The sequence below is a fragment of the Alnus glutinosa genome, chromosome 12, assembly GCF_958979055.1.
Source record: "Alnus glutinosa chromosome 12, dhAlnGlut1.1, whole genome shotgun sequence".
NCBI lineage: Eukaryota > Viridiplantae > Streptophyta > Magnoliopsida > Fagales > Betulaceae > Alnus > Alnus glutinosa.
Window position 1 is genome coordinate 24,770,730 of NC_084897.1, and position 24,779 is coordinate 24,795,508.

At 36.8% G+C, this 24,779-nt stretch overlaps 1 protein-coding gene across 2 annotated transcripts; it reads right to left on the reverse strand.

Annotated features, from left to right (window-relative positions):
- Window positions 1-986: 986 nt before the first annotated feature.
- Window positions 987-16,737, reverse strand: LOC133851704 (O-fucosyltransferase 31). Of its 2 annotated transcripts, none has more exons than XM_062288251.1 (10): window positions 16,291-16,737; window positions 14,911-14,973; window positions 14,722-14,803; window positions 14,492-14,562; window positions 14,239-14,327; window positions 13,930-14,133; window positions 2,955-3,210; window positions 2,405-2,683; window positions 2,101-2,298; window positions 987-1,463 (listed from the first exon to the last, which is right to left on the reverse strand). In XM_062288251.1, the coding sequence occupies exons 1-10, from the start codon at window positions 16,414-16,416 to the stop codon at window positions 1,254-1,256; spliced, it is 1,578 nt and encodes a 525-aa protein (XP_062144235.1). In that variant the 5' UTR covers window positions 16,417-16,737; the 3' UTR covers window positions 987-1,253. The 2 variants fall into 2 exon arrangements, with proteins under 2 accessions (XP_062144235.1, XP_062144236.1); XM_062288252.1 differs by having other exon boundaries at window positions 2,405-2,632; window positions 16,291-16,731.
- Between the last annotated feature and the right edge of the window lie 8,042 nt (window positions 16,738-24,779).

Genomic DNA, 24,779 nt, shown 5'->3' on the forward strand with positions numbered 1-24,779 from the left:
TCAGAAACCACAAATCTATCAATATTAGCTCTTGAATGAAGAATATCTCATCCAATTTTCCAGAGAAAATGTTTCAATCTGGCTTGAAGTTTGAGGCCCCATAGAGCCAACCAGACCACGGGAAGAAAGGGAGAGGATATAATAGCCGAAATCAAAGAGACTTCCCTAGCAGACTTAATGGAAAAAATACCTGAAGGAGAAGGTATCAAAGACTATTTATCCTCATAACAAGCATAAGGAATATGAATCTGAAGAATATTCTGAACTGAAACCGGATCAAAAAGGTCATTAAGGAGATCTACATTCCAGGATCTCTTACCGGCCAGGAAGTAAAAGGTCAGCAACTGAATAATCTGGAAGATCCACCAAGTTCACATTCGGCCTAGGCTTGAAGAGGGGCATTGAAAGAATCCAAGGAGAATTCCATACAAGAATTTTATTCCCAACTGAAACAGACCAACAAGCACCTTTCTCTAGCACATTCCTCTTCTTCGACAAGCCTTTCCAAAGCCAAGAAGATTAAGGATCAACTTGAGCATCCAAAAAAGAGATATCATTAATTAGGAAGGTATTTACCCTGGAGAAGTTCAACCCATAACAGAGATTCCTTGGAGAGCAATTTCCATCCCATCCTCGCAAGAAGAGAATTGTTAATGAACTCCAAAGAGCAAATGACGTGGCTTGAGTTACTTACATATATATTCCATGTATTTTAGTTGGTTTGGCGTTGGTATATTGCCGGCTGGCAAGTTCTTCCTTGAGAAATTGTCAGAAAATTAGACCGTTGTTCTTACTTGTCACAACTCAATTCAGGGCCTTCAATTGTCAAAATTTAGGCTCTTATATGTCATAGGGGTAAAACTGAGGCTCTTACAGAATCATTTCCCAAGTAAAGATTGTTGGAAAAAAGTGCTTAATTAGTTTCGTTGGAAATCAAATCACAGTCAATGGGGTACGGTGGTAGACTGAGAAATCACAATCACATCTTAAAAAAGTGCTTCATAATTAGGGAAGAAATTGATGAATACAAACTCATTCTCAACATCACTCTCCCATCCTCTCAGTAAAACACAGCAAACTATTTAACATGATATTATTACATGAACGGGACTACGAATAGGAGGTATGGGATTGAGACTCTTATTTATCAATACGTTTATGAGGCCACTACTCACAAACAATAGTTGAAGTGTGTACCAAATCGTGAGATACAGAAGACAACCCTCACATCCTTAAATCTGTGTAAATTGACTTCAAGCATGGCACATGCAATCAGGAGCAGGATATGTGTAAATTGACTGCTTTGGTTTTTTTAATCTTATCTGTCCTTGTCTGTTTTCATGCCCTTCTATCACTGCCTGCTGGAAATCTGACCAACTAATGCTTTTATTTAGGAAAAGTTGGCCCAGCAATGCCATGTTCGGCCTTATAGTCTTCAGGTTCTCATAAGTTCGATGTCCCACCTGTAGACATCACAACATTTGTCATTGTCCAACAGATATCGCACAATATTACATAAAATTTTGAAAATTTTCTTAAGCTCCTGGTTTAAGTCAATGAATTATTCACTATGTGACAATATATATACCATTAAATCTGTAAAATCCAGTCTGGACCATTAAATGGTTCCACGCTGTTCGAATATCTTTCAAGCATAAAATTCTTCCTTAATTCATTGCTTCGGTTAAGTACAATGAAAATCCCTATTTTCCAAATACGCCGTCTCAAATTTGGTGAAAACAACCTTGAGAAATAGTGTGAAGAAAAAATAGGCTCGGTATGTGAATGTGTTTTGGGGAGTGTTTTTAAGTGTCCAACACTAAAACAAAAACTAGGTCTATTTTATATAAAAAAAAAATTCCTAACTGATCTTATTCCTAAAAATCGCCCTATCCCAATTTCTTACTTGTGGCACAGGGTGGCGCATCAAAGACCAACCATTGGATGAGCCCACTTTAAAGTTTTCATCTTCAACATGCTAATTGAATGCATGAGGATGGGCCAAACTTTAAGTTCATCAATGGCAGAGTGCGAAGCAAAACTTCCAAGAAATTGAACTTGATGCTTAAATCTATGATACTACCTGATAGAAGTACTCACCAATGCATTGTGCATATTTCCTGGAGAAGCAGAGATAAAGATGTCGCTGTGCATGCTAACATAGTAATCGACCGCAGCTAATAAGGAAGCCTTTCCTTTAATCTGAGCCCGTTCCAGCGTAGAAGCTAGGCTCTTTTTATCTTCCATTAATGGGAACAGTTTTCGCAAAGTTGAAATTCTAGCTTCTCCACCATATACCTGGGAAACATAACCATTTCACAGATCAAAACTCCGGGGAGCAAAAAAGTAAATTTCACTTCTTCAAAAGTGACATAGACTACACAAAAGTTGAGACATAAAAAACCTTGTGTGATGCAAGATAGAGCCGAGTGCTGTTGTCAAAGCCCAAAGCTGCAAGAAGCAATCCAATCTCTTCAGGAGTCAATGGGCAACGCCCCTGATTCCTCAACTCTTCATCAGTGAACTGGGAGTTAAGGACTCTTCCCTGCCAAAGCACTTGTCTATACTTGGCTAGAGCCAGTTTTTCAGCTTTGCCCCCACCAAAATCACAGGCTGAATGGGCCGCCATATCCTGCACAATGACAAGGCTAATGAATGAGCAAATGGAATGGGCCGCCATATCCTGCATACAGTAATGATTCACCATAAAGTGGCTATCCCATCAACTGCATGCCTGCCACATGCATTGATACTGCAAGGACAGTACATGTTAAGTATCTTGAAAATAAAGCAGGTTGAAATCTGCTGTCGCTTGTCAGGAAAATCATCATTACAGAAGTAAATCAAGCAAGTTATAAAGTCAAATACTTGGTCGCCCCAAATCTTTGGACAAGAGACTGCAGGAAAAAATTTAAGGTAGAAATTGTTTACACTATATATATATATGGGCATACTTTGTCAAACCGAAGGTGTAGCACCACAAACTTCCCCGCCCCTTCTGTGCTCTCCTGGAGGTAGTTCTTGCCAAGTGCGCCACTTTTGCCAGATGGATTGCGAAGGCGGCTGACAAGAGCATCACCAAGTGCACTAATATGAGGAACAAAAACTAATGCCTGGAAGTTAACTTTACAACGTAGCCGCTGGATGTCCATGGGCAAGTTGTCAAAAGCCAGACGATGAGAGAATGGGGAAATTGCAGCAATTCCATAACTGTACCACAAACATGTTTCAAATCTCAGAAGATATGATCATTTAGGGACTAAGCCAAGTCCAGAAAACAACTATAAGCACATCCCTAAGTAATGCTATGGCACAATTGAAGGGTAAAAATTGAATCTAACTATTTGGCGGTATCACCTTGGTGTCTTTTTGATGAAATTACTTATCCAAAGAGAGAGAAAAAAAATTTTTAAAAAAAAATAAATAAATTGAAAACAAGAAGTTCATGGAGCATTCACAGACAATAAACAAGACAACCTTCTTCAATCCTTCATGTAGAAAATTACTTCATCCACATAAAACTAACAAGTGCAACCGTCTAAGATATCAAATTAACATTTATAAAGTGAGGTAAAATCTTCATGTATTTGCTTCCGAGCTGCCACCAAATGGCAAATGTACGGGAGATCTCATAACTATAAAAGTTATTAGTAGTTTTTGAAGGCCATTGATTCTATGGAAATGTTACCCACATATCTATTAAAATACTAATTCAAAAAAGTTAGGGTAAATTACACTTTACCCTCAAACTTCCACCTCATTTGCACTTACACCTCTAAACTACGACTCACTACAACTCAGGCCTACAAAATACCATATTGTTCCGAGTTGCACCATGGGTCAAATTTGGCCGTAATATTGACAGAAAACGCTCCATGTGAGTGGCATGTGACACTAATGCATTTTTTCGTGACAAATTTACCCCGGTTGAATTGAGACGCACTGTTTTAGAATTACTTAACCAAATATATATATTTCCAAACACCTGAATGTCTCGCGGTAGAGAGACCGAAACAGTAAAAGTCTAAGTCAGGTAACCCTAAACTTGCAAAGATGAATAGATTGTTCAGATCTAACTCATCAATAAGCTCTAGATCCACCAAGATCCCTGAGATTCCAGAGGTAGTCAATGAAAAACACGTTGAGTACCATGATGAGGATTCCTTCATTGATATCAATGATTGGAACATACCCAAAGTCCCTAGTAAAGAAATTTACAGGAAGAAGTGGTCCATGACATCGTTCAAGATTGAACAACATGTCAAGACTGTAGAGCAAGTTTATGCTCTCAATAAGGAACATGAGTTATGTCAGCTTTTTAGCCCAGAAGCTATAAAGAGACATGGAAGAGAAGGCCACAACTTTATCCATATCGGATTAGTTCAGGTCGCCATTAAGCCCCTAACAAGAAGAGGTCTTAAAGCCTCTGTTATGCTAGGATTAAGAGATGCCCGCTTCACAGACTGGCAGGATTGTCTCCTCGGAGTCATTGAAGCAACTATGCATGATGGGCCAGTCTATTTTGACTATTTCCCTGATTTCACCGTAAGTCTAAGTGATCCCCATATCCTAAAGGTTTTAACCCTAAGTATCAGAACTCAAGGATACAAAGTCCTTGAAGGAGTTCAACCTTTAGCTTTAATTTACAGGATCTACTATAAGTGCACTGGAACTAACATGAACTTCCAGGCAATCAATAGAAGCCCAAGGAATCAAACCATGTTGATTCAAAGTAGCCAGAGTAACGCGAGTATTCACGTTCCTCGAACTATTAATTGGACTGACATTGAGTTACCCAAAGAATGGATGCTAACCAATGAAAGTTTTAAGCCTGAACTCATAAGACATAATCTAGGAGATCTAGATTATATCCAGGAGTACTTGGATGGTACTGTTAAGATTAGTTTCGACCGAGGTTCTCAGTCGACCCCTAATTCAAATCTTCTCATAGAAGAAGTTGCAAGATCTAGTGCATCTAGATCTGAAGTGCCAAGGTCTAGATCATCTAGACAACCTAAGGATAAAACTCCAGCTAGGCATTCGTTTGCTAGTTCTACCTCAACGGAAGAACTAAAGCGAAGAGATCTAGAATTGGAAAAAGATTGAGAAAGCTTAAGTTAAAGGGAGTCCAAACAACCTCTCAAGTGAGTCACCCATGTTATACAGCTGACACACAACTAGAAGATGAAGAATCCCAGGAAGGAAATGCCTCTCCTACGGAATCTGATTTTATAGTTGAAACAGTTGTAGACCCTAAGGAAACCTTTTAAGATAGATTTTGATATTCTTGAAAAAGATTTTGACTCTGAAGCAAATCTTGAAAGAAGAAAAGCCTATAAGGAAAGGTTCAACCTTGTACAAAAGAAAGAAATCTTAAGCCGCTTTAAGAAACACATAACTGAAATAGAAATGAACATCTCTTATTTCGATTTTGTTGATGAGTTTTACCCTGTAGAAAACAAGGTTCAAACCATCTCTAAGGAAAAGTGGGTAAAAGAAAATAACACAGTTGTTTCTTCAAGTCACCCTCTACAAGAAACCATAGTGTTCCAACATAGAACCACTACGGTTAAAGCCTCACCCTTTAAGGTTGCATCTGAGAACACAGATGTTAAGAAAGTCATTGAGCAAGCCAATTACACCAACCAGTACCTAAACTCCATAGGAAGCCAGTTGGATAAGATTGAAGAAAAGCTCGATAATAAGCCTCTTCCAAAAGAGAAACATAAGCCTTTTAAGCAAGAGAAACCAATAATCAAGTTTCCAGAACTAAAACAGGGAACTAGTTTAAAGGTTAACAAGAATAAGCCCTTTGTTGAAAAAATAGAGGAAATGCTTAAGGATTTGGTCAAAACCAAACAAGAACAGCCTAGTAGTTCTAACACTTTGTTTGTTACTAAGATCCCTGAGTTTTCTGAGAATTCATCAGAGACAGAGTCCTCTTCGGAGTCTGATTCAGATGAAAATATCAAAAAAGTTGAAAAAGCCCTTTCAGCTCTAGAGCTGAATAGGATCCACAAGCCTAAGTTTTCACCAACAAGTTTCACAAAGAATTGGTATCCCAAACCTACCCCTCCGGATATCCAATTTGTGGAAAGAAGTTTCCAAAGTCAATTTGCAGTTTCTGCTGATAAACTATACGAGTGGAATATCGAAAGTTTAGCAAAGCAGCAAATTCTTGATAAGTTAACCCATATGACCATGGTTTCCAGCAGTTATGTTATGAACCATGATTTAAGCCAACCTTGCGGGTTTCACAGGAACCCTTCAATCCTGGTGGGAAAAGCATCTCACCAATGAGTCAAGAGCCAGCATAAGAAGTGCTGTCAAAACCAATGAGGAAGGAATTCCTATATTCAATGAAAAAATTGGATTAGGAGATTCTGATGTTGTCAACACCTTGTTCTATACTATTGTAGAACATTTTATTGGCACACCAAGCCACCTTGCGTCTAGAGTCCATGACCAACTAAGTAACCTTAGATGTCCAACCCTAAGCGACTTTAGATGGTAAAAAGATGTATTCCTCTCTAGAGTCATGTTAAGAGATGATAGCAACCAACCGTTTTGGAAAGAAAAATTCATAAACGGTCTGCCTCACCTCTTTGCCCATAAGATCAAAGAAGTCTTAGTCAATGAGAACAATGTGATAGAGTATGATAATCTCACTTACGGGAATATCATAAGTGCTATCCAAAAAGAAGGTCTTAACTCTTGATTTTCTTCCTTAAGGATAAGAACCAAGCCAATAAGGATAAGAAAAAGGCTAAGTATGAAATGGGTAATTTCTGTGAGCAGTATGGTCTGCCTTCGGTAGCACCATCTAAGAAGCATAAGAAGTCTCGTAAGCATGAAGAATATAGAAAGCATAAGAAACGGTTTAAAAGATTCAAGAAAAGAAGCTTTGAGCCGAATGATTTCTATAAGAAGGAAAAGAGGAAACCTAAGAAAAGGTTTAAAAGATCTAAGAATAACAAAGATAGTTGTTATAAGTGTGGTAAGTTAGGTCACTTTGCAAAGGATTGCAAAGCTAAGGAAACCATTAAGTCTCTAAAAGTCTCTAACAAAGAAAAGGAAAATTTAATAAGAATGTTAGAGATAAAAGATACTGAGTCCAGTGAAAATGAGTCTGAACTAAGTATTAGTTCAAGTGATAACAGCTATTGCTCCTGCAGTAGTAATTCTGGGTCAGGTCCAGACATAAGTTTTGGTTGTAACGACACTTGTTGCAAAACAATTGGAGTTTTGACCAAAGATGAAGAGCAAGAAGAATTGCTTTTTGATCTAATAAGTAAAATTGAGAATCCTGAGTTAAAAAGACAATATTTAGAAAAGTTAAGAAAACTTCTCACAAAAAGGGAGGTAAGTAAGTCAAAGAGTCTTGAGATAAGTTTAAACAACACGCTTAAAAGATTTGATAAACCAAAGGAACAAATCACAATAAAAGATTTGCAACTAGAAGTTAATCAAATTAAGTCTGAGATTAAAACACTTAAGGAAGAAAATCAAGAGTTAAAACAGGATGTTAAATTGTTAATCTCTTGAAAATTGAGCACAAGTTTAAGTCAGCCACTAGCAATCCTAATGATAGCGAAGCCGAGTCCGAACCTAAGCTTGAAGACATACCTCCATTTGAAGAAAAAAGTCTAAGTCTAATCAACCGAATCCATATTAAAAAATGGTATTCCAAGGTTAGGATTAAGATTCAAGATTTTGAACTATCTGTAATTGTATTAATTGATACAGGTGCAGATCTGAACTGTATACAAGAAGGACCGGTTCCTACGAAGTATAACAGTAAGTCAAAAGAAACTTTGCGTTCTGCTAATGGCAGCAAGATGCAAATTACTTTTGAAATTAGTAAAGCCCATGTGTGTCAAGACAATGTTTACTTCAAAACATCATTTGTCTTGGTTAAGAATATGACTGATAAAGTCATATTAGGTTTACCTTTCATCACTCTGTTGTATCCCTTTACAACAGACCAGGACGGTTTAATTACCTATCCCATGGATGAAAAGGTTAAATTCAAGTTTTTGGCTAAGCCAGAACGAAGTCAATTGAATGCTTTCAAAAGCAATTCAATCTCTAAGACTGTTAACCTAATCAAGTCAAAGACTCAACAGATAGAGTTTTTACAAGATGAGATTAAGGTTAAATTAAAAGACCCTTCAGCAAAGAATCCAACTCTTTGAAGATAGGATCAAAAGTGAAGTTTGTTCTGATATCCCTACTGCCTTTTGGCATAGGAAGAAGCACACCGTAAGCCTTCCTTATATCAAAGACTTTGATGAAGGAAGAATCACCACTAAGGCTAGACCCATTCAGATGAGCCAAGAAGTCACAGAATTTTGCCGAAACGAAATAGAAGATCTATTACGTAAAGACATAATCCGTAAGAGTAAGTCACCCTGGTCATGGTCAACTTTTTATGTCCAGAAAAACGCTGAACTTGAGAGAGGAGCCCCCAGGTTAGTCATTAACTACAAGCCCCTCAACAAAGTCTTGGAATGGATCAGATATCCAATTCAAAATAAAAGAGACCTAATCAATAAGTTAAGTGGATCTGTGATCTTCTCTAAGTTTAACATGAAAAGTGGATTTTGGCAAATCCAAATTCATGAGAAGGATAAGTATAAGACAGCTTTTGTCACACCCTTTGGACAATACGAATGGAACGTAATGCCCTTTGGTCTTAAGAATGCCCCTAGTGAGTTCCAAAATATTATGAATGATATTTTTGGTCCCCTAAGCAAATATTTCATAGTTTACATTGATGATATCCTCATCTTCTCTAAGTCTATTGAAGAACACTGGAAACATTTGAATTCGTTTCTAGAAGTTATCAAAATTAATGGATTAGTTGTTTCTGCTTACTAAAATCAAGTTGTTTCAAACCAACATCCGATTTCTTGGATACAATATCCATCAATCGAGAATAAGTCCAATTTGCTGATAAGTTTCCTGATGAAATCCATGAGAAAGCCCAACTCCAGCGGTTCCTAGGATCCCTTAATTATGTTGCTGATTTCTATCAAAACCTCCGTAAAAAATGCAAGCCATTGTTTGATAGACTTCAAAAGAATCCTCCTCCATGGACTGCTGACCATACCTCAGTTGTCAAAGAAGTTAAAATCCATGTCCAGACATTACCTTGTCTTGGCATTCCTACTATTGAGTCTTTTAAAATCGTTGAGACTGATGCCTCCGACATTGGGTACGATGGTATTCTTAAGCAGCAAGTTCATTCCAACCAATCTGAACAAATTGTTCGTTTTCATTCAGGTGTTTGGAATTCAGCCCAAAAGAATTATAGTACTATTAAGAAAGAAATTTTATCTATAGTACTATGGATTTCAAAGTTTCAAGATGATCTCCTAAATCAGAAGTTTTTAATAAGAGTTGATTGCATGAGTGCAAAACATGTTTTAGAAAAAGATGTTCAAAACATTGCATCTAAACAGATTTTTGCTAGAAGGCAAGCAATCTTAAGCATATTTGATTTTGACATTGAGTATATTAAGGGAAGTCAGAATTCAATCCCTAATTTCTTAACCCGTGAATTTTTGCAGGGAAAAAATGGATGATAAGAAGAAAGAAAAGGCTTCGGCCATTAAACCTAAGTTAAGCACAGACGCTAAGCCTTTTAACCTTGTCACCCCAAGCCAACTAAGTTCCCAAGACCTTATTCTAAGAACTTCACCAACCCAGATGGTGAACCGCTTCACTTCCCTAGGAAGCATCATAAGTCCAAGGCCGTCTTTTCAGTCTGCCTTAATAAGCCCCATAAGTCCTTATGATCCCTTTGAGCTAGCCATACCTCAAAAGCCTTTCATAAGATACCCTAAGTCTTCTCCTTACTTTGCCAAAGAACCACCTCATAACCTGTTCATTATTGAGCCGGATTTTAGTCACCTAAAATCTCCTGAAGCCATTGCCAAAGTCTACTTTCCCCTTCGGTGGCATTTTTCAGCAGTCCACCTAGATAAGTCCATTGAGTTTTACAGGGATGTTCTCCTTCAAACTAAGTCCATTCAGATCAACCCCATCCCCTGTCAAAGAACACCTGGAAGAGTTGCCTTCCACTCTCTGTTCATTATGAAGTTCATCACCCAAAAAGATTGGGGCATGCCCCCTTTTGCTTTAAAAAGTCTTTCCAACAGGAAAGTTCAATTTAGTTACCATGATTATGTAGATGTCTGGTACAAAGTTTTATTGCACCAGAATGAAGAATATTCCCACTCCTGGTTTATCAATTTCGATAGAAACTTTAAAGGATCAATTCCTTTATGGTTTCACAGGTGGTGGCAAGTTCATGGACATGTTCATCAGATCCTTCCTGAAGAAGTCAAAGAAGCCATACGGTATTTCTCTACCGTTAAGAAATTGTCCCAGCAAGAAGAACAATTGCCAATAACTGTCCATTTCTTTGCTCATTTCAAAGTCTCGTGGATATTAAAATGGCAATATATGTTTAGCAGTCAAAACTGCGTCGCCAGACAATTTTCTGTTAAGTGGTGGGATAAATTCAAGTTCTCCTTGGTTCAGTCCCGTCTAAAAAATGAGTTCCCAGAAAGATCTCTAGAAGTTCAAAACTCTGTAACTCATGTTTCAGAGACTCAAGTTGAGCCTGTTACCGAAATTCCTAAGTCAGCGTCTTCTACCTCTTCGAAAGGAAAGAAGCCCTCTAAGATCAAGCAAATTGCTCTTAATCTTATGAAGCAACTCATAGAAGCTGAAGATGGTGATGAAGATGAAGAATCCTCTACTGCAGAGTCTTCTATTCAGCATCATTACAACAGTGACCTCTTCCAAGATGCCCAAGATCCTTATGATATTACAGATCTGGACTTGGACTCCTAAGTTGCCCCGTCGGCACAAGAAGACAAACAAGTGAACAGTATTCTGTCGGCCACCCAACAAGATACTATTCATGAATAGTGACTTTTTCACTATTCACCAAAAGTTTTACCCTGCTTTCGGTGCGAGTTCCCTCAAGTAAAAGCAGAAAGAATCTGCTTTCGGTGCACGCCTGACAAGCACTATGCATGCTGGCATCCCGTGATTTCAGCACTATACCCTCCTGAAGCCTATTTAAGAAGCAGAAGTCTGAAGTTCAAGGCAGAGCTTATTTCAGAGTTAATACTCTTGTAATCTCACCTGAACCTCTCAAAAGCCAAACACTTGTAATGTTTCATTCCAGTGTTTTTAAGCCTAAGCTTGTAATCGCCAGTTGCATTCTGGCCTAAGTTCATTTGTAAGTTTTCATTCAAGTTATTTTGAATCTAAGCGTTACTTTTAAGTTCTTCATGATCTTTGAATACTCTCTTATTTTGTATTCAGATTTTGATATGCAAGTTATTATGCACATTACTATGTTCATCTATGCTCACCATCACTCTGTCCACACTACTCTCACCACACTCTACTTCTAAACCCCTATTCTCTGCTTCCGCCCCCTTTTGGTAACTTGAATGAAAACTTACAAATGAACTTAGGCCAGAATGCAACTGGCGATTACAAGCTTAGGCTTAGAAACACTGGAATGAAACATTACAAGTGTTTGGCTTTTGAGAGGTTCAGGTGAGATTACAAGAGTATTAACTCTGAAATAAGCTCTGCCTTGAACTTCAGACTTCTGCTTCTTAAATAGGCTTCAGGAGGGCATAGTGCTGGAATCACGGGATGCCAGCATGCTTAGTGCTTGTCAGGCGTGCACCGAAAGCAGATTCTTTCTGCTTTTACTTGAGGTAACTCGCACCGAAAGCAAGGTAAAACTTTTGGTGAATAGTGAAAAAATCACTATTCATGAATAGTATCTTGTCGGGTGGCCGACCGAATACTGTTCATTTATTTGTCTTCTTGTGCCGACGGGGCAACTTAGGAGTCCAAGTCCAGATCTGTAATATAAGGATCTTGGGCACCTTGGAAGAGGTCACTGTTGTAATGATGCTGAATAGAAGACTCTGAAGTAGAGGATTCTTCATCTTCATCACCATCTTCAGCTTCTATGAGTTGCTTCATAAGATTAAGAGCAATTTGCTTGATCTTAGAGGGCTTCTTTCCTTTTGAAGAGGTAGAAGACGCTGGCTTAGGAATTTAGGTAACATGTTCAACTTGAGTCTCTGAAACATGAGTTACAGAGTCTTGAACTTCTAGAGATCTTTCTGGGAACTCATTTTTTAGACGGGACTGAACCAAGGAGAACTTGAATTTATCCCACCACTTAACAGAAAATTGTCTGGCGACGCAGTTTTGACTGCTAAACATATACTGTCATTTTAATATCCACGAGACTTTGAAATGGGCAAAGAAATGGACAGTTATTGGTAATTGTTCTTCTTGCTGGGACAATTTCTTAACGGTAGAGAAATGTTGTATGGCTTCTTTGACTTCTTCAGGGAGGATCTGATGAACAGGTCCATGAACTTGCCACCACCTGTGAAAACATAAAGGAATTGATCCTTTAAAGTTTCTATCGAAATTGATAAACCAGGAGTGGGAATATTCCTCATTCTGGTGCAATAAAACTTTGTACCAGGCATCTACATAATCATGGTAACTGAATTGAACTTTCCTGTTGGAAAGGCTTTTTAAAGCAAAATGGGGCATGCCCCAATCCTTTTGGGTGATGAACTTCATAATGAACAGAGAGTGGAAAGCAACTCTTCCAGGTGTTCTTTGACAGGGGATGGGGTTGATTTGAATGGACTTAGTTTGAAGGAGAACATCCCTGTAAAACTCAATGGACTTATCTAGGTGGACTGCTGAAAAATGCCACTGAGGGGGAAAGTAGACTTTGGCAATGGCTTCAGGAGATTTTAGGTGACTAAAATCCGGCTCAATAATGAACAGGTTATGGGGTGGTTCTTTGGCAAAGTAAGGAGAAGACTTAGGGTATCTTATATATATATATTGGCAAGGTATGCACAAAAGTACATGACGTTAGCCACAGGCCACCCCCTCCCAAAAGAGAGGAATTCTTCTCCCACCCGCAACCCTTCCTTGTGTGCGGCATTGCGTGAGGGCCTTTGACGCGCTACACCAACTCTTCCTTTCCCACACTCCGAAGTTACCCGTGAATCTCCCCTTCAAAACTTACCACCGAACTGACATTCTACACTCTTCGAAACCGTTTCCAATGTGATGGAATGGTGGGTTTTTTTTTTTTCAATCTCATTTGAGAAGTATCAGTCCTTCATCTGATCTGTTGTGGAATGAATGATGGACAAACCAGCAAGTAGGGCAGCGCGACGCCAAATCTGACCCAGGGTGCAACTCCGAACAAAAATGGTAGTTTTTAGGTCTGAGAGCAGTGAGCCATAGTTTACAAGTGTAAGTGCACATGGGGTGAAAGTTTGGGGGGATAGAGTGTAATTTACCCAAAAGCAGACAACCTGTCATTCAGTTTCATATTCAGAACATAATTTTGGGCGATATAAAGAGGTATGTCTCCACTGGTATAAGACACAACTACTATATGGCCTGCCTAAGATACAGCCTGTTCTAAGAATAAGCATGAAGAAATTTTGACCTAAGGTTTTGTAATCTTTGAGCAGAAATCTATTTCGAATATTTCCATCATCTAAAGAAATAGAGTCATATCAAATAGTTCAAAACCATTTATTACTATATACTTCCAGCACATATTCCACGTCTGCTTACACTTCAGGTGCACTCAATTTAACATTTTATATTATCCAGCTGAATTAAGATTGTAGATCTTCAATGGAAAGAATGCATGTCAGTTCACAAATAAATTATAAAGTTTATGGGAAAAAGATCCAGTCTTTTTGGCTTTAATTAGTCATGTACATGATACTTTTATACATTTGGACTTGATAATGCAAACAAAAATGAACCAAAGATTTGAACAACAATTTAGCTCGAAGCCTAACAAAAGGCTTAGGAAACTAGTCAACTACCAACCTTTGTAGTATAGGCAATACGTTCTCTAGATACCAGTTTGCCGAAGCATGAACTGGCGCTGTCTTAATTCTGGTGGCTCTGATTGCAGTAGCATAATACTCCCTTGTACTCCAGGAGAACTCATAAGGCAGCTCCTTAACTATAGAAATATCATCCTTCAATGCGTTGATAAAGTGATCCACATCAAATATATCCATGAATGAGCTGCGGAGGAAAAAATCATGCAACTTTGATTTAAAGCCTCACCGAAAATTGATGAGATAAAGAAATAGGAAAAACAAAATCTGCAAATATGGCTCCTGCAAGTACCTTGAATCTTGCCAAACAGGATTCACTTCAAGATGTGGGATAACAAGCGTAGCATTCAGTATTTTAGCAACGGCAACTGCATCACAAATCTTTAAAAGAAACAAAATACCACTTGAGCTAGTGATAATACTTTTAAAACAGACAAGTTACTTCAAATTTTAATAAAGGATAATTATTGCTATTCAAGATCTCAAAATTGTAGTCACCCATTAACATCTACATTTAATGTTTCAGAAAGTATTTAGGTACCTACCCCCATTCTCTGCTGGTTCAACCCTCCATCAAGAAATACCTGAATATATCCCTGAGATTTCTCTGGTAATGCTTCACGAAATAAAGGGTTAATCAGTGAAAAATAAATGCTTGATTATGATTAATGAATATCAAGACATTAGGCCACACTGTCCCAATACTTCATGCAGCACATAGCAGATTTAAAACAAGGTAAAGCTCTTTGTGGTTACTCTATTTCTCATCACTTACAAGGGGGTTTTGTAGATTCAACACTGGGTCTCCATCCTTCGTTGGCCAAAGGAATCCAGAGATCTGACTGCTGTGCATTTGTCTGATAAGGGGGTGGGGTTGTTATCATGAAGAGGACTTTAGTACAAACAGAACTAACAGAACTAAAAATTTGTTTATAAAGCATGATTGCTGCTCAACAACTCTTACAGTTTCACGTTGTAAAGCACTCTTGAGCAGACGCAAGTGCCTTGGTTTTGGAGCATTCCATTCCTGTGAAACGCCATTCTTTCATTTAACGGGCAATTTAGGTCTCAAAAAGATTAATTTCAGACACATACACCACGTTAAAAGCAGGTTGATTGTGAATGCCTTGACACTATCCTTGGATTTGATATCATGGAAGTAGCATAGATATTTATTGATAACTGGAAAGGCATAAAAAATAACTTACAACAAAAGAGAGATATCAATTTGAGGTATTTTAAAACAATATACATAATTCAACAAGTCATACAAGAAAAGTGTTTTGCTTTCTCAGTCTAAATGATCGTATATGTTCAGGAAGAGAAACAAAAAGTAAAAGGCAAATTTTGTGACACCAATACATTTAAACAAAGATGATTACCCTGAATAACTTCACCTTCTCTGAATTTCGTAAAACAAGAATCCTAATACACTCTGTTTCAAATGCATGAGGGCCAACATCAGCGAGGAAGTTTTGTGGAGAGATGATAGCTTTTATGTTTACATAAGGCTGAACTTTAGTAACAAACTATTGTAATTGTTATTACCTTAGTCAAATTATTATTTGGTGCAATTATATTAGGTAAATTTTTTTCTCAGGTTCAATAACCATCCAAAAACTCGCAACTTCTAGAAAGTAACATATTTCACCACTCTAAGATATTAAAAGAAAAAGAAAACTAGTTGCATTGGTAGTGATCTTTTCAAATTTCAATCATTGATGTCAATCATATTTCCAACAATGTAAACCACTTTTTTTTTTTTTTGTGAATATTCATTACAACATCATATTACTCATAGGATATATCATTGGAATATAACTAACCCCTACTCTAACTCGGTGAGTTTCTAACACTAACTCAAGGTCACTTGGGGAATCATCTAGCAGTGATCCCCACCTGGTTGGCAATCAGAGTAAAATCAACTGGTTAACTCGAGAAAGCCAATCACTTTCTAGTCAACACTTTTAAATTTGCATAATTCCTACCAAATTTGACCTTAGCTCCTCCTAATGTATGCCTTATTTCAATCTGATCCTCTTAAAATAACCTATCACCTATCATTAACACGTGGAATAAATTAGATTCAGCCCTATTCATCCAAAAATTAATTGATCCCAGCCCTTCCCTTTTCCCTACTCTTCAATACCTTTTCAAAAACATTACAAATGAAGCAAAAAACACAACCCCCGAATATTCAGTTCCATTTGTGTAAAAGAACAAAGGAAAGGCCTTTCCCAGTAAACTTCCGTAGACCCGTATTCTGGTCACAATGGAAAGGCAAAATTATTCCTAGAAAATAAGATCAAGAAAGACATGATCATCCAGATAATGTGAACAATACCGAGAACATGGAAGGCGAGGCATGGCCTAATGGGCTGAACAAACTTGGCAAGAACACCGGAATGAGCAGCACCAAAAGCCCAGCAAGTGCTCCTTTCCCATGAGTCTGATACTGAAGCCCCGCCATCCCAACTGGGTTTTGCCTCAGATCTCAAAAAACTGGGTTTTTTCGCTTCACAATACCCAGTAAGACAACCCTCAACGGAGGTAAACTTAGCAAAGCTTCAAAGCCATTAATAGTCGGTCATGTGACTTCCCTGTCTGTGTGTCTGTCTCTGTCTTCAGAGTGCAAAGAGATAGAGTGAGTAAAGGTTCACGTATGGATGCTTGTACACGTGGACACTTTAGGATTGGGATTACGAGGTTGCGTTGCGTTCTTTGTATGGAACCCAATGACAATGAGTAAAGAACGATGAAAAGGGGATCTCACAATCACAGTGGTGCTTAGTTTTACAGTGTCATTGCACGGGATATCGATCCGTTGAGTTACGTTAAGAGCAAGATAGGACCGTTGCGTCGTTGCGGTGGGGTGCTTTACTTCATTGGATCCACCTTTTTTTTACGTATTTTTCCGAGCACCGACACTACAGCGACTCAGCGAGTGTCATAAAGTTACGTTAATTCGTTAAATAGGATCAGTGACATCGTCAATGGGGCCTCCAGCCGATTGGGAATATAATGATTGTTTTTTCGCGTTGGACCACCGTTGGGAGAACCCTGTGCTTTTATCAAGCTAGAGCATAGAGTTGTTTTCACGGGATCACGTTTGACACTATTTTTTTTACATTCAAAAAATGCTATACACATTTTCAAGTTATATTATTTATATTATCATTTGATCTAAAACTTAATAGTGATTTATCAAAAATTTAATGGTGATTAAGTGATTTTCACTGCCACTAATGTAGGAGTAGAAGTGTATGTAGCATTCTTCTTTTTTAAATACTACTACTGAAACAAAACAAAAAAAATTAAAAAAAAAATCAAATCAAATCAAATAATCATCCCATCCTTTGGTCTATTTTGATTTTAAGGCTTTAATTTATAATTTTTTTTTTTTATTTCACTATCTCATCTTATTCTATTTTTGTAAGGATAAATGTTTTCTCTAAACTGAGTTGGAGGAAATCTCTTTCTCCAACCCAGCTTATAAAGTTGTCATGCATTTTTTGAGCATTTGGGAATCACATATTTTTTTAATAGTATCGATAGAGTTTTCCTATCTTTTTTGTAATTTACAACCTTCATCCCATTTTTCATAAAATTCTTAGTATAAATCATATGATATACCCATTTATCCATTCAGCCAACTTAGGTTGAGATTGTGGGCTCTAAAGCCCGCGGTTTGGGCCGAGTTGATTGAGCTCATACCACGTGCTCTGATCAAGCCATGGAATGTCAACACAACGAATACATAAGGAATACTGGGAGTATGGCGTAGATAATAACTACCCTTGTCTTATCCTAACTGCCAGCATGGCAATAAAAACACTAAATATTTTTATGCATGCGCTAATCAGAGAAAGAGGGCTAACCAGATTGACAGCATACATAATGCGAGGGGTACTAGATGTGAGTCCCAATAAACTATTAGCCATGCCCTCCAAAACTATTTTGGACAATTATTTACGTCAGAGTTTACGGGTGGTGGTTTGGGGGAATGTTTGTTTGCCCTAAAGAAGACAGTTACACCAAATATGAATATTCATCTTCTAAAGGATTTTACTAGAGAAGAAATATGGGACGCTTTGACTCAAATGACGCCACTTAAAGCGCCTGGGCCAGATGGGTTTGATGCTTGTTTCTACCAACAAAACTAGGCAACAGTGGGCAAGGAGGCATGTCAGCTGGTTCTTAATGTTTTAAATTCGGGATCTATTCACACAGATTTAAATTTCACTTGCATTACTTTGGTCCTAACAAAAAAAAAAAAAAAAAAAAATCCGAAGTCTGTTAGTGAATTTCGCCATATTAGCATATGTAATGTTGTACACAAAATAGTATCAAAGATCCTGGCAAACATGTTGAAAGTTGTCATTTCCTAAATCATCTCACATAACCAAAGTGCTTTTCTATTGGGTAGACTTATTCTAGAAGTATTTGAAACCTTGCACGCTAATACACTATGCATGCTAGAATTTGGGGGAAGGTAGGGTATATAACTATCAAATTGGATATGAGTAAAGCTTATGATAAGGTGGAGTAGGATTTCCTAGATGGTGTGATGAGGAAATTGGGGTTCAGCAACTAATGGGTTAATCTGATCATGGCTTGTGTTCGTACGGTCACTTATTCGATGCTCATCAATGGTACTCCCTCAGAGCGCATAGTTCCTTCCAGAGGGATACAACAAGGGGATCCTCTTTCTTCCTATCTGTTTATTATTTGTGTTGAGGCTTTAAATTATCTTTTTTATCATGCTGAAGATACAGGAGAACTCACAGGGGTTCCCACATCAAAATTGGGTCCTCAAATTAACCACCTATTTTTTGCAGATGATAGTTTGTTTTTCTGTAAGGCAACTCTGGTACATTGGCATAGTTTGCATAAGGTGTTGGATCTCTATGAACGAGCCTCGTGGCAGAAGCTTAATAAAGCTAAACTTTGGTGTTCTTCAGCAAAAATACACCCCAGTTCATCGAAATCAAATTATGACCATATCCGGTTTTCTGGCAACACAATGTTATGATATGTATCTGGGTCTTCGGCATTTGTGGGAAAATTAAGAACCAAGGCCTTCAAGAGTATCAAAGACAAAGCGTGCAAAAGAGTTAATGACTGGAAGTTGAAATTTATCTCATAAGCTAGGAAAGAAATCATTCTTAAAGCAGTTGTACAAGCTATTCCAATATATAGTATAAGTGTCTTCTTGCCACCAAAGACATTATGGAAGGGGATAAATTCGATCATGCAGAGGTTCTAATAGAGGCATCAAGAAAATGGTTCAAAAATTAATTGGATGAGTTGGAAAAAAATGGCGATCTCAAAAGCAAAGGTTGGTATGGGATTCAGGGATCTAGTTTGCTTCAACAAGGCCCTTCTAGCGAAGCAGTGCTGGAGACTACTACACTATCCAAATAGTTTGGTTGCAAGAATCATATAAGAAAAGTATTATCTTAGGGTTTCCTTCCCGCAAGGGACCTTGTGTAATAAACATTCTTTTGCCTAGTGGAGTATTTTTTCTGCTAAAAATTTATTCAAACATGGGCTTATATGGCGGATTGGGGATGTGGCAGAAGTTAAAATATGGGAAGATAAATGGTTACCTAATCCCACATCATATGCGGTACAAATCATCGTGAAGGCTTCTAGGGGAGGATGCTCGAGTTAGGGACCTCTTTGATCCAGACACAAGATGGTTGAATAGGTGGTTAATCAATAACATTTTCTAGGTGGGAGAGGCTAATACTATTTGTAAAGTTTTCCTTAGTCTTTGCAATCAGAAGGATGTCTTGATCTGGCGGGGGACCTCAACAGGAGAATTCTCTGTGCAAAGCACCAATCATATGGAGAAAGAAAGACAAGATAGTTTGAAGGGAGAAGGATCGGGCAACATTGTGGACAATGGTTTATGGAAAGCCCTATGGAGAATGAAGGTCCCAAATGCTGTGAAGATATTCCTGTGGCGAGCTTGCCATAATTTATTGCCCACCAAAAAAAATTTGATGCGTAAAGGTATTATCTCTACACCCTCTTGTCCCATTTGCGAGATGGATATTGAAGATACCGGACATATTCTATGGCATTGCCCATCAACTATGGATGTTTGGGGTGCTTGTGGTAAGATTTTCCAAAAAAGACGTAATGAAAAGATCGCCTTCGAGTTGATTGTCAGAGGAATGTATGGAAAATGTTCACCGGAGGAGTTTGATTTTTTTGTAATATTGGCCTGCAAGATTTGGTTCCGGAGAAATTCGGTTGTGCATGGAAGGGTTTTCACTAGCCCGAATGAACTAATTCAAGAGGCTTATGCTTCCATTGATAACTTTCGAAAAGTTAATGCAAAAGCTATTGAATAAGAGTCAGCAGAGGATAGTACATACATTGCTAAATGGAAGACTCCATTGGAAGGGATATACAAAATAAACTGGGATGTGGCTATTGATTGACTCAAAGGATGGATTGGTGTAAATATCATTGTCCGGGACAATAGAGGTAATGTTATAGTAGCTCGAAGTTTCACAAAAGAAATAACCACAGAACTTGTTGTAACGGAGGCAATGAGAGCTCTTTTTGCAGCGGAGTTTTGTTTCAGTGTAGGCCTGCAACATGTTTTTCTGGAAGGCGATGCTTTACAAGTGGTCAATGCAGTGAAGTCCTCTAAGCGTTTTGGAACAGATTTGGGCAACTAGTAGAGGATATTCAAGGGGAGCTTACTTTGTTTTCCTGTTGGCAAATTGGTCATGTCAAACAGGAGTGTAATTGAGCTGCTCATATTTTGGCAAAGGAGGCAGTCTGATACGTTCGTAATAAGACCTGGTAGGGGTCATTCCACATTGTATATACGATATTGTTATGTCAAAACTAAATGTTCTACGATGTTGATCTTTTATCAATAATATTAAATTTTCAAAAAAAACCACAACCAGGCTGAAGCATATTTCGTCACCACAATTGGACAATGTCATATCCCCTCAACGGACACTCCATAAGGAATATATATAAAGATTTTTTTTTCTTAATAAACAAAAAATGAGGAAAAATATCCACGCAATATCTTGGTAGGGTCGATACAAGTGTTTCACTCAACCGTGAGTACGTAAGAAAAAATCAAGATATTCTTACTCATTATCCCTATAGGATTATATCATACTCAATCCAAAAACATAAGTTAATGGGTTTAGATTCAATCGTGTTGTATTAATAATCTCTCATCTTCATGATGTCTTTTTATACAAACGTCTCGTTTGTTGTGGCGTAAATTTATTTATTTTTATTTTTAAGTGTATAGTGCAATGTAAAATACTGGTTAACCCAAAAATGTTTTCTCAGTTAACCAAGAAAAAAATAATCTTCATGAGGTGTAAAATAAAACTAGTTGATGCTTCTCATCTGCGTAAACTATTTTTCACTGCTCTCTCACACCCTCGGGCAATATGATGGCCTTTTATAGGGCCTACCTGTCATGGCAAGTGGGCCCCACAACGGCTCTCTCATAATTTTCTGTCCAAATTACAAGTAATATGGACAAAAAATTACACTAGATCTCAATCTCACACTCGAATGCATTTTATTCACAAACACTCTCTTCCTGATCCGCAAACTTTTTAGATTATAAGAAAATATAAAAAGAAAAATTTGACGATTTTTCCATACGAAACAAAAACTGAAAAATGGCTTTTGAACTGTTTTTCAGGGTTGCAAATAAACAACCAAAAATAATTACCTTTTCAAAAAACAAAAAAACTCAAAATATTTTCCAACAAAAACATTTTATGCCAAAACAAATTGGCCTAGCTACAACGTAACTCTTTTCATGCGAACCTCTTGTTTGATGATTCAGTTGCTAAGAAGTTCGAACGAGGAACTTAGGGGTTACCACAGAGATCGAAGCTCGATTGCAACTTTGTTTAGAGTCTAGTACGGACGTGAAGTTTAAGATAGAGCCACAAAGACTCTCGATCGGGTGCTATCATGCAAAAAAACATGGATTTAATTGTGTTTATAAAATGCCAGTCTGGTTTCAGTTTTAGGTATATCGCTTAGAGCATGAAATTTAATTTAGAACCTCCAAGGAGAATTGAAAAATCTGAACCAAGACGTTGCTTGTGTTGTGAGCCAAGAATTTTGTTCATAGTGTTGAAGACTCTTGGAGTGGATATCAAACCACGGAGTTGCCGATGCACAATTGAACGTAAACGAAGTCTACCAGTGAGTCGGTAAGGAATAAAGATTTTACAAGAAATCTGATCAACATGGAGGTGGAGTCTAATGAGGTGCCAGGAAGGTGAGCAAGCTAAGCTAGGAGCTCATCCACAGAAGAAGTCTAGATCGTTATAAAGGGTTGTAAGTATATGAAAAGGCTTTTCCTTTGTATCAAGTTTTTTGTCTTCGTCAACAAAAATCTTGTGTTGATCGTTGTGGTTAAGTATTTTTTTTTTTTGAAGTGGTTTGATATATTTTATTCATTGGAGTATTTTAATTTGATTATATAAGCTATTGTGTTAGTCTATCCGCTATCCCAGCTTGATCAAAAAGATTTGTTTTGATGTAGGGATCACAAAGATAATTCTCAGCTGTGTTTTGGTCTAATGTTTTCAAAGTTACAGCCAAGCAAAAGCAAGGAAAACCATGTCCATGAATTTATAGAAGAGAGAAGAAGCTCCGGGAGGCCCAGCAGGGCGTGGCTACTGGCTAGTCAATTGGCATATTTTAGTTTTTATATATATATATTTTTTTTAGTTGTTATATATTTTTAGTTTTTAGCCTTATCTTTTAGTTGTATTTTTCATAAGGAAAAAGTACACATAACTCCATCATTTCTCAAACTCTACCACTTCATTGTAAATGTCTTCTCCCCAAACTACCAATTGTGTCAATATTCCTCCCTAAATTACCAAAAAATGTCAATGTCCCCCTAATGACAAAAATGTAATTCATAAAATTATTAAAATAAAATAAAAACTACAAAAATTATTAAAAAAATATAAATAACAAAAATTTATACCAAAAAAAATTAAAAAATAGTTTTTTTTTTATTTTTTATTTTCAGTTTTTTTCCTTTTTTTTTAATTTAATAAAAAACTGGTTTTTCTTTTTTCTTTTTCGATTGTTTGTTTTTTATTTAATTTTTTTATATATAATTTTCAGTTATTTTTCATTTGTTTTTTTTTTAAAAAAAAATAGTTCTTTTTCGTTTTATATTTTATTTTTTTAGAAAAATATTTGTTTAGTTTTTAGTTTTCGGTTTTTTTTTTTTTTTCGAATTTATAAGGACATTTTTTTTTTATTCAAAAAAATTGGAGTCTTTTTTGTTTTTTTGTTGATCTTAAGGTAGACTTTAAATTTTTTTAGTAGTTTGGACTTTGGAAATGGACATCGACACAAATGATAATTTAGAAGATATATTAACAGGAGGAATGCTAAAGCATCTTCTGGTGTTCTCCTAGTATTCTTCTGGAATGACATAGATGTAATTAAAAAATTACATATATGTCCTTTTGAATGGCATAGTTGTAATTTTTTAATTAAAAAAATTACATTTATGCCATTCCAGGAGAACACAAGAAAATACTCTAGTATTCCTCATATTAACAGTTGGAGGAGGATACCTCTAATTTTTCCTTTCCATAATAATTAAGAAGACAAATGATAGACTCAAATGCTCCAAGTACGCAATAAATGAACAACCGTCCAATCTCTTACTCTTACTATTAAGGCCCAGAATAGGTGGAACAACTCATTCTAATTTTCATAATAATTTTAGGGATAATTGCATTGTTGGTCCATGTGGTATGCCATAATTATTTTTCACTCTTTATAGTTTAAAAAATTCATGGGAGGTCCATGTAGTATGCAATAATTACGTTTTACTCTCTGAGTCGATTTTCCGTCCACCATTTTGACGGAATCTGTTAGCCTTACACGTCAGCGCCACGAATATAAATTTATTAAAAAATAAATAAATAAACTTATTTTTTAAGAAACTAAAAAAAAAAACTAAAAAACTAATAAAAAAGAAAAAAAGGCAGGCCAAGGGGTGGCCCTGGGGGTGGCCGCGAGGGGTGGCGCGCGGCCACCCCTTGGCCTACCTTTTTTCTTTTTCTTTTTTGTTTTTTTTTTTTAAAAAAAATAAGTTTATTTATTTATTTATATTTTTTTATTAAGATGGACACGTGTCGCCATCTTATTGGCGACACGTGGCGCTGACGTGTAGGGCTAACAAATTTCGTCAAAATGGTGGACGAAAAATCAACACAGGGAGTAAAACATAATTATTGCATACCACACGGACCTTCCATGAACTTTTTAAACTATAGGGAGTGAAAAATAATTATAACATACCACAGGGACCAACGGTGTAATTATCCCATAATTTTAAGGCGCAGTATAGGCGGACCTACCTTTAGTTTTGGGAGTCTCAAGGTGTTTCTAATTTTCTTTTATATATATATATATAATCTTTTTAAATTAAATTTTTATTCCCTCAAAAATATTTGTTTTTTTAAAAAAAAAAAAAAATGTTGCCCCCACCTAAAATTTTAGTCCACGCATGCTTACCATCATTACAAAATGTAAAATTATTTTTTTGAAGTGTTTCTGTGTGCTTGCCTCAATGCAGCTAAATAGAAACAAAAAAAAATGAAATCATTGTGTGAAAAATTGTTGGAGAATTTCTGTAATTCAAAATTTATTTAAGAGAACCGCAGCAACTTCTCTTAAATTTAAGTAAAAAAACTACTTTTTGATTTTTTTATTCAAGCAAACTCTACAATAGTTTATCTTATCATTTTTTTTATTTTATTTAAATATTCTTTCAAATAAATATTA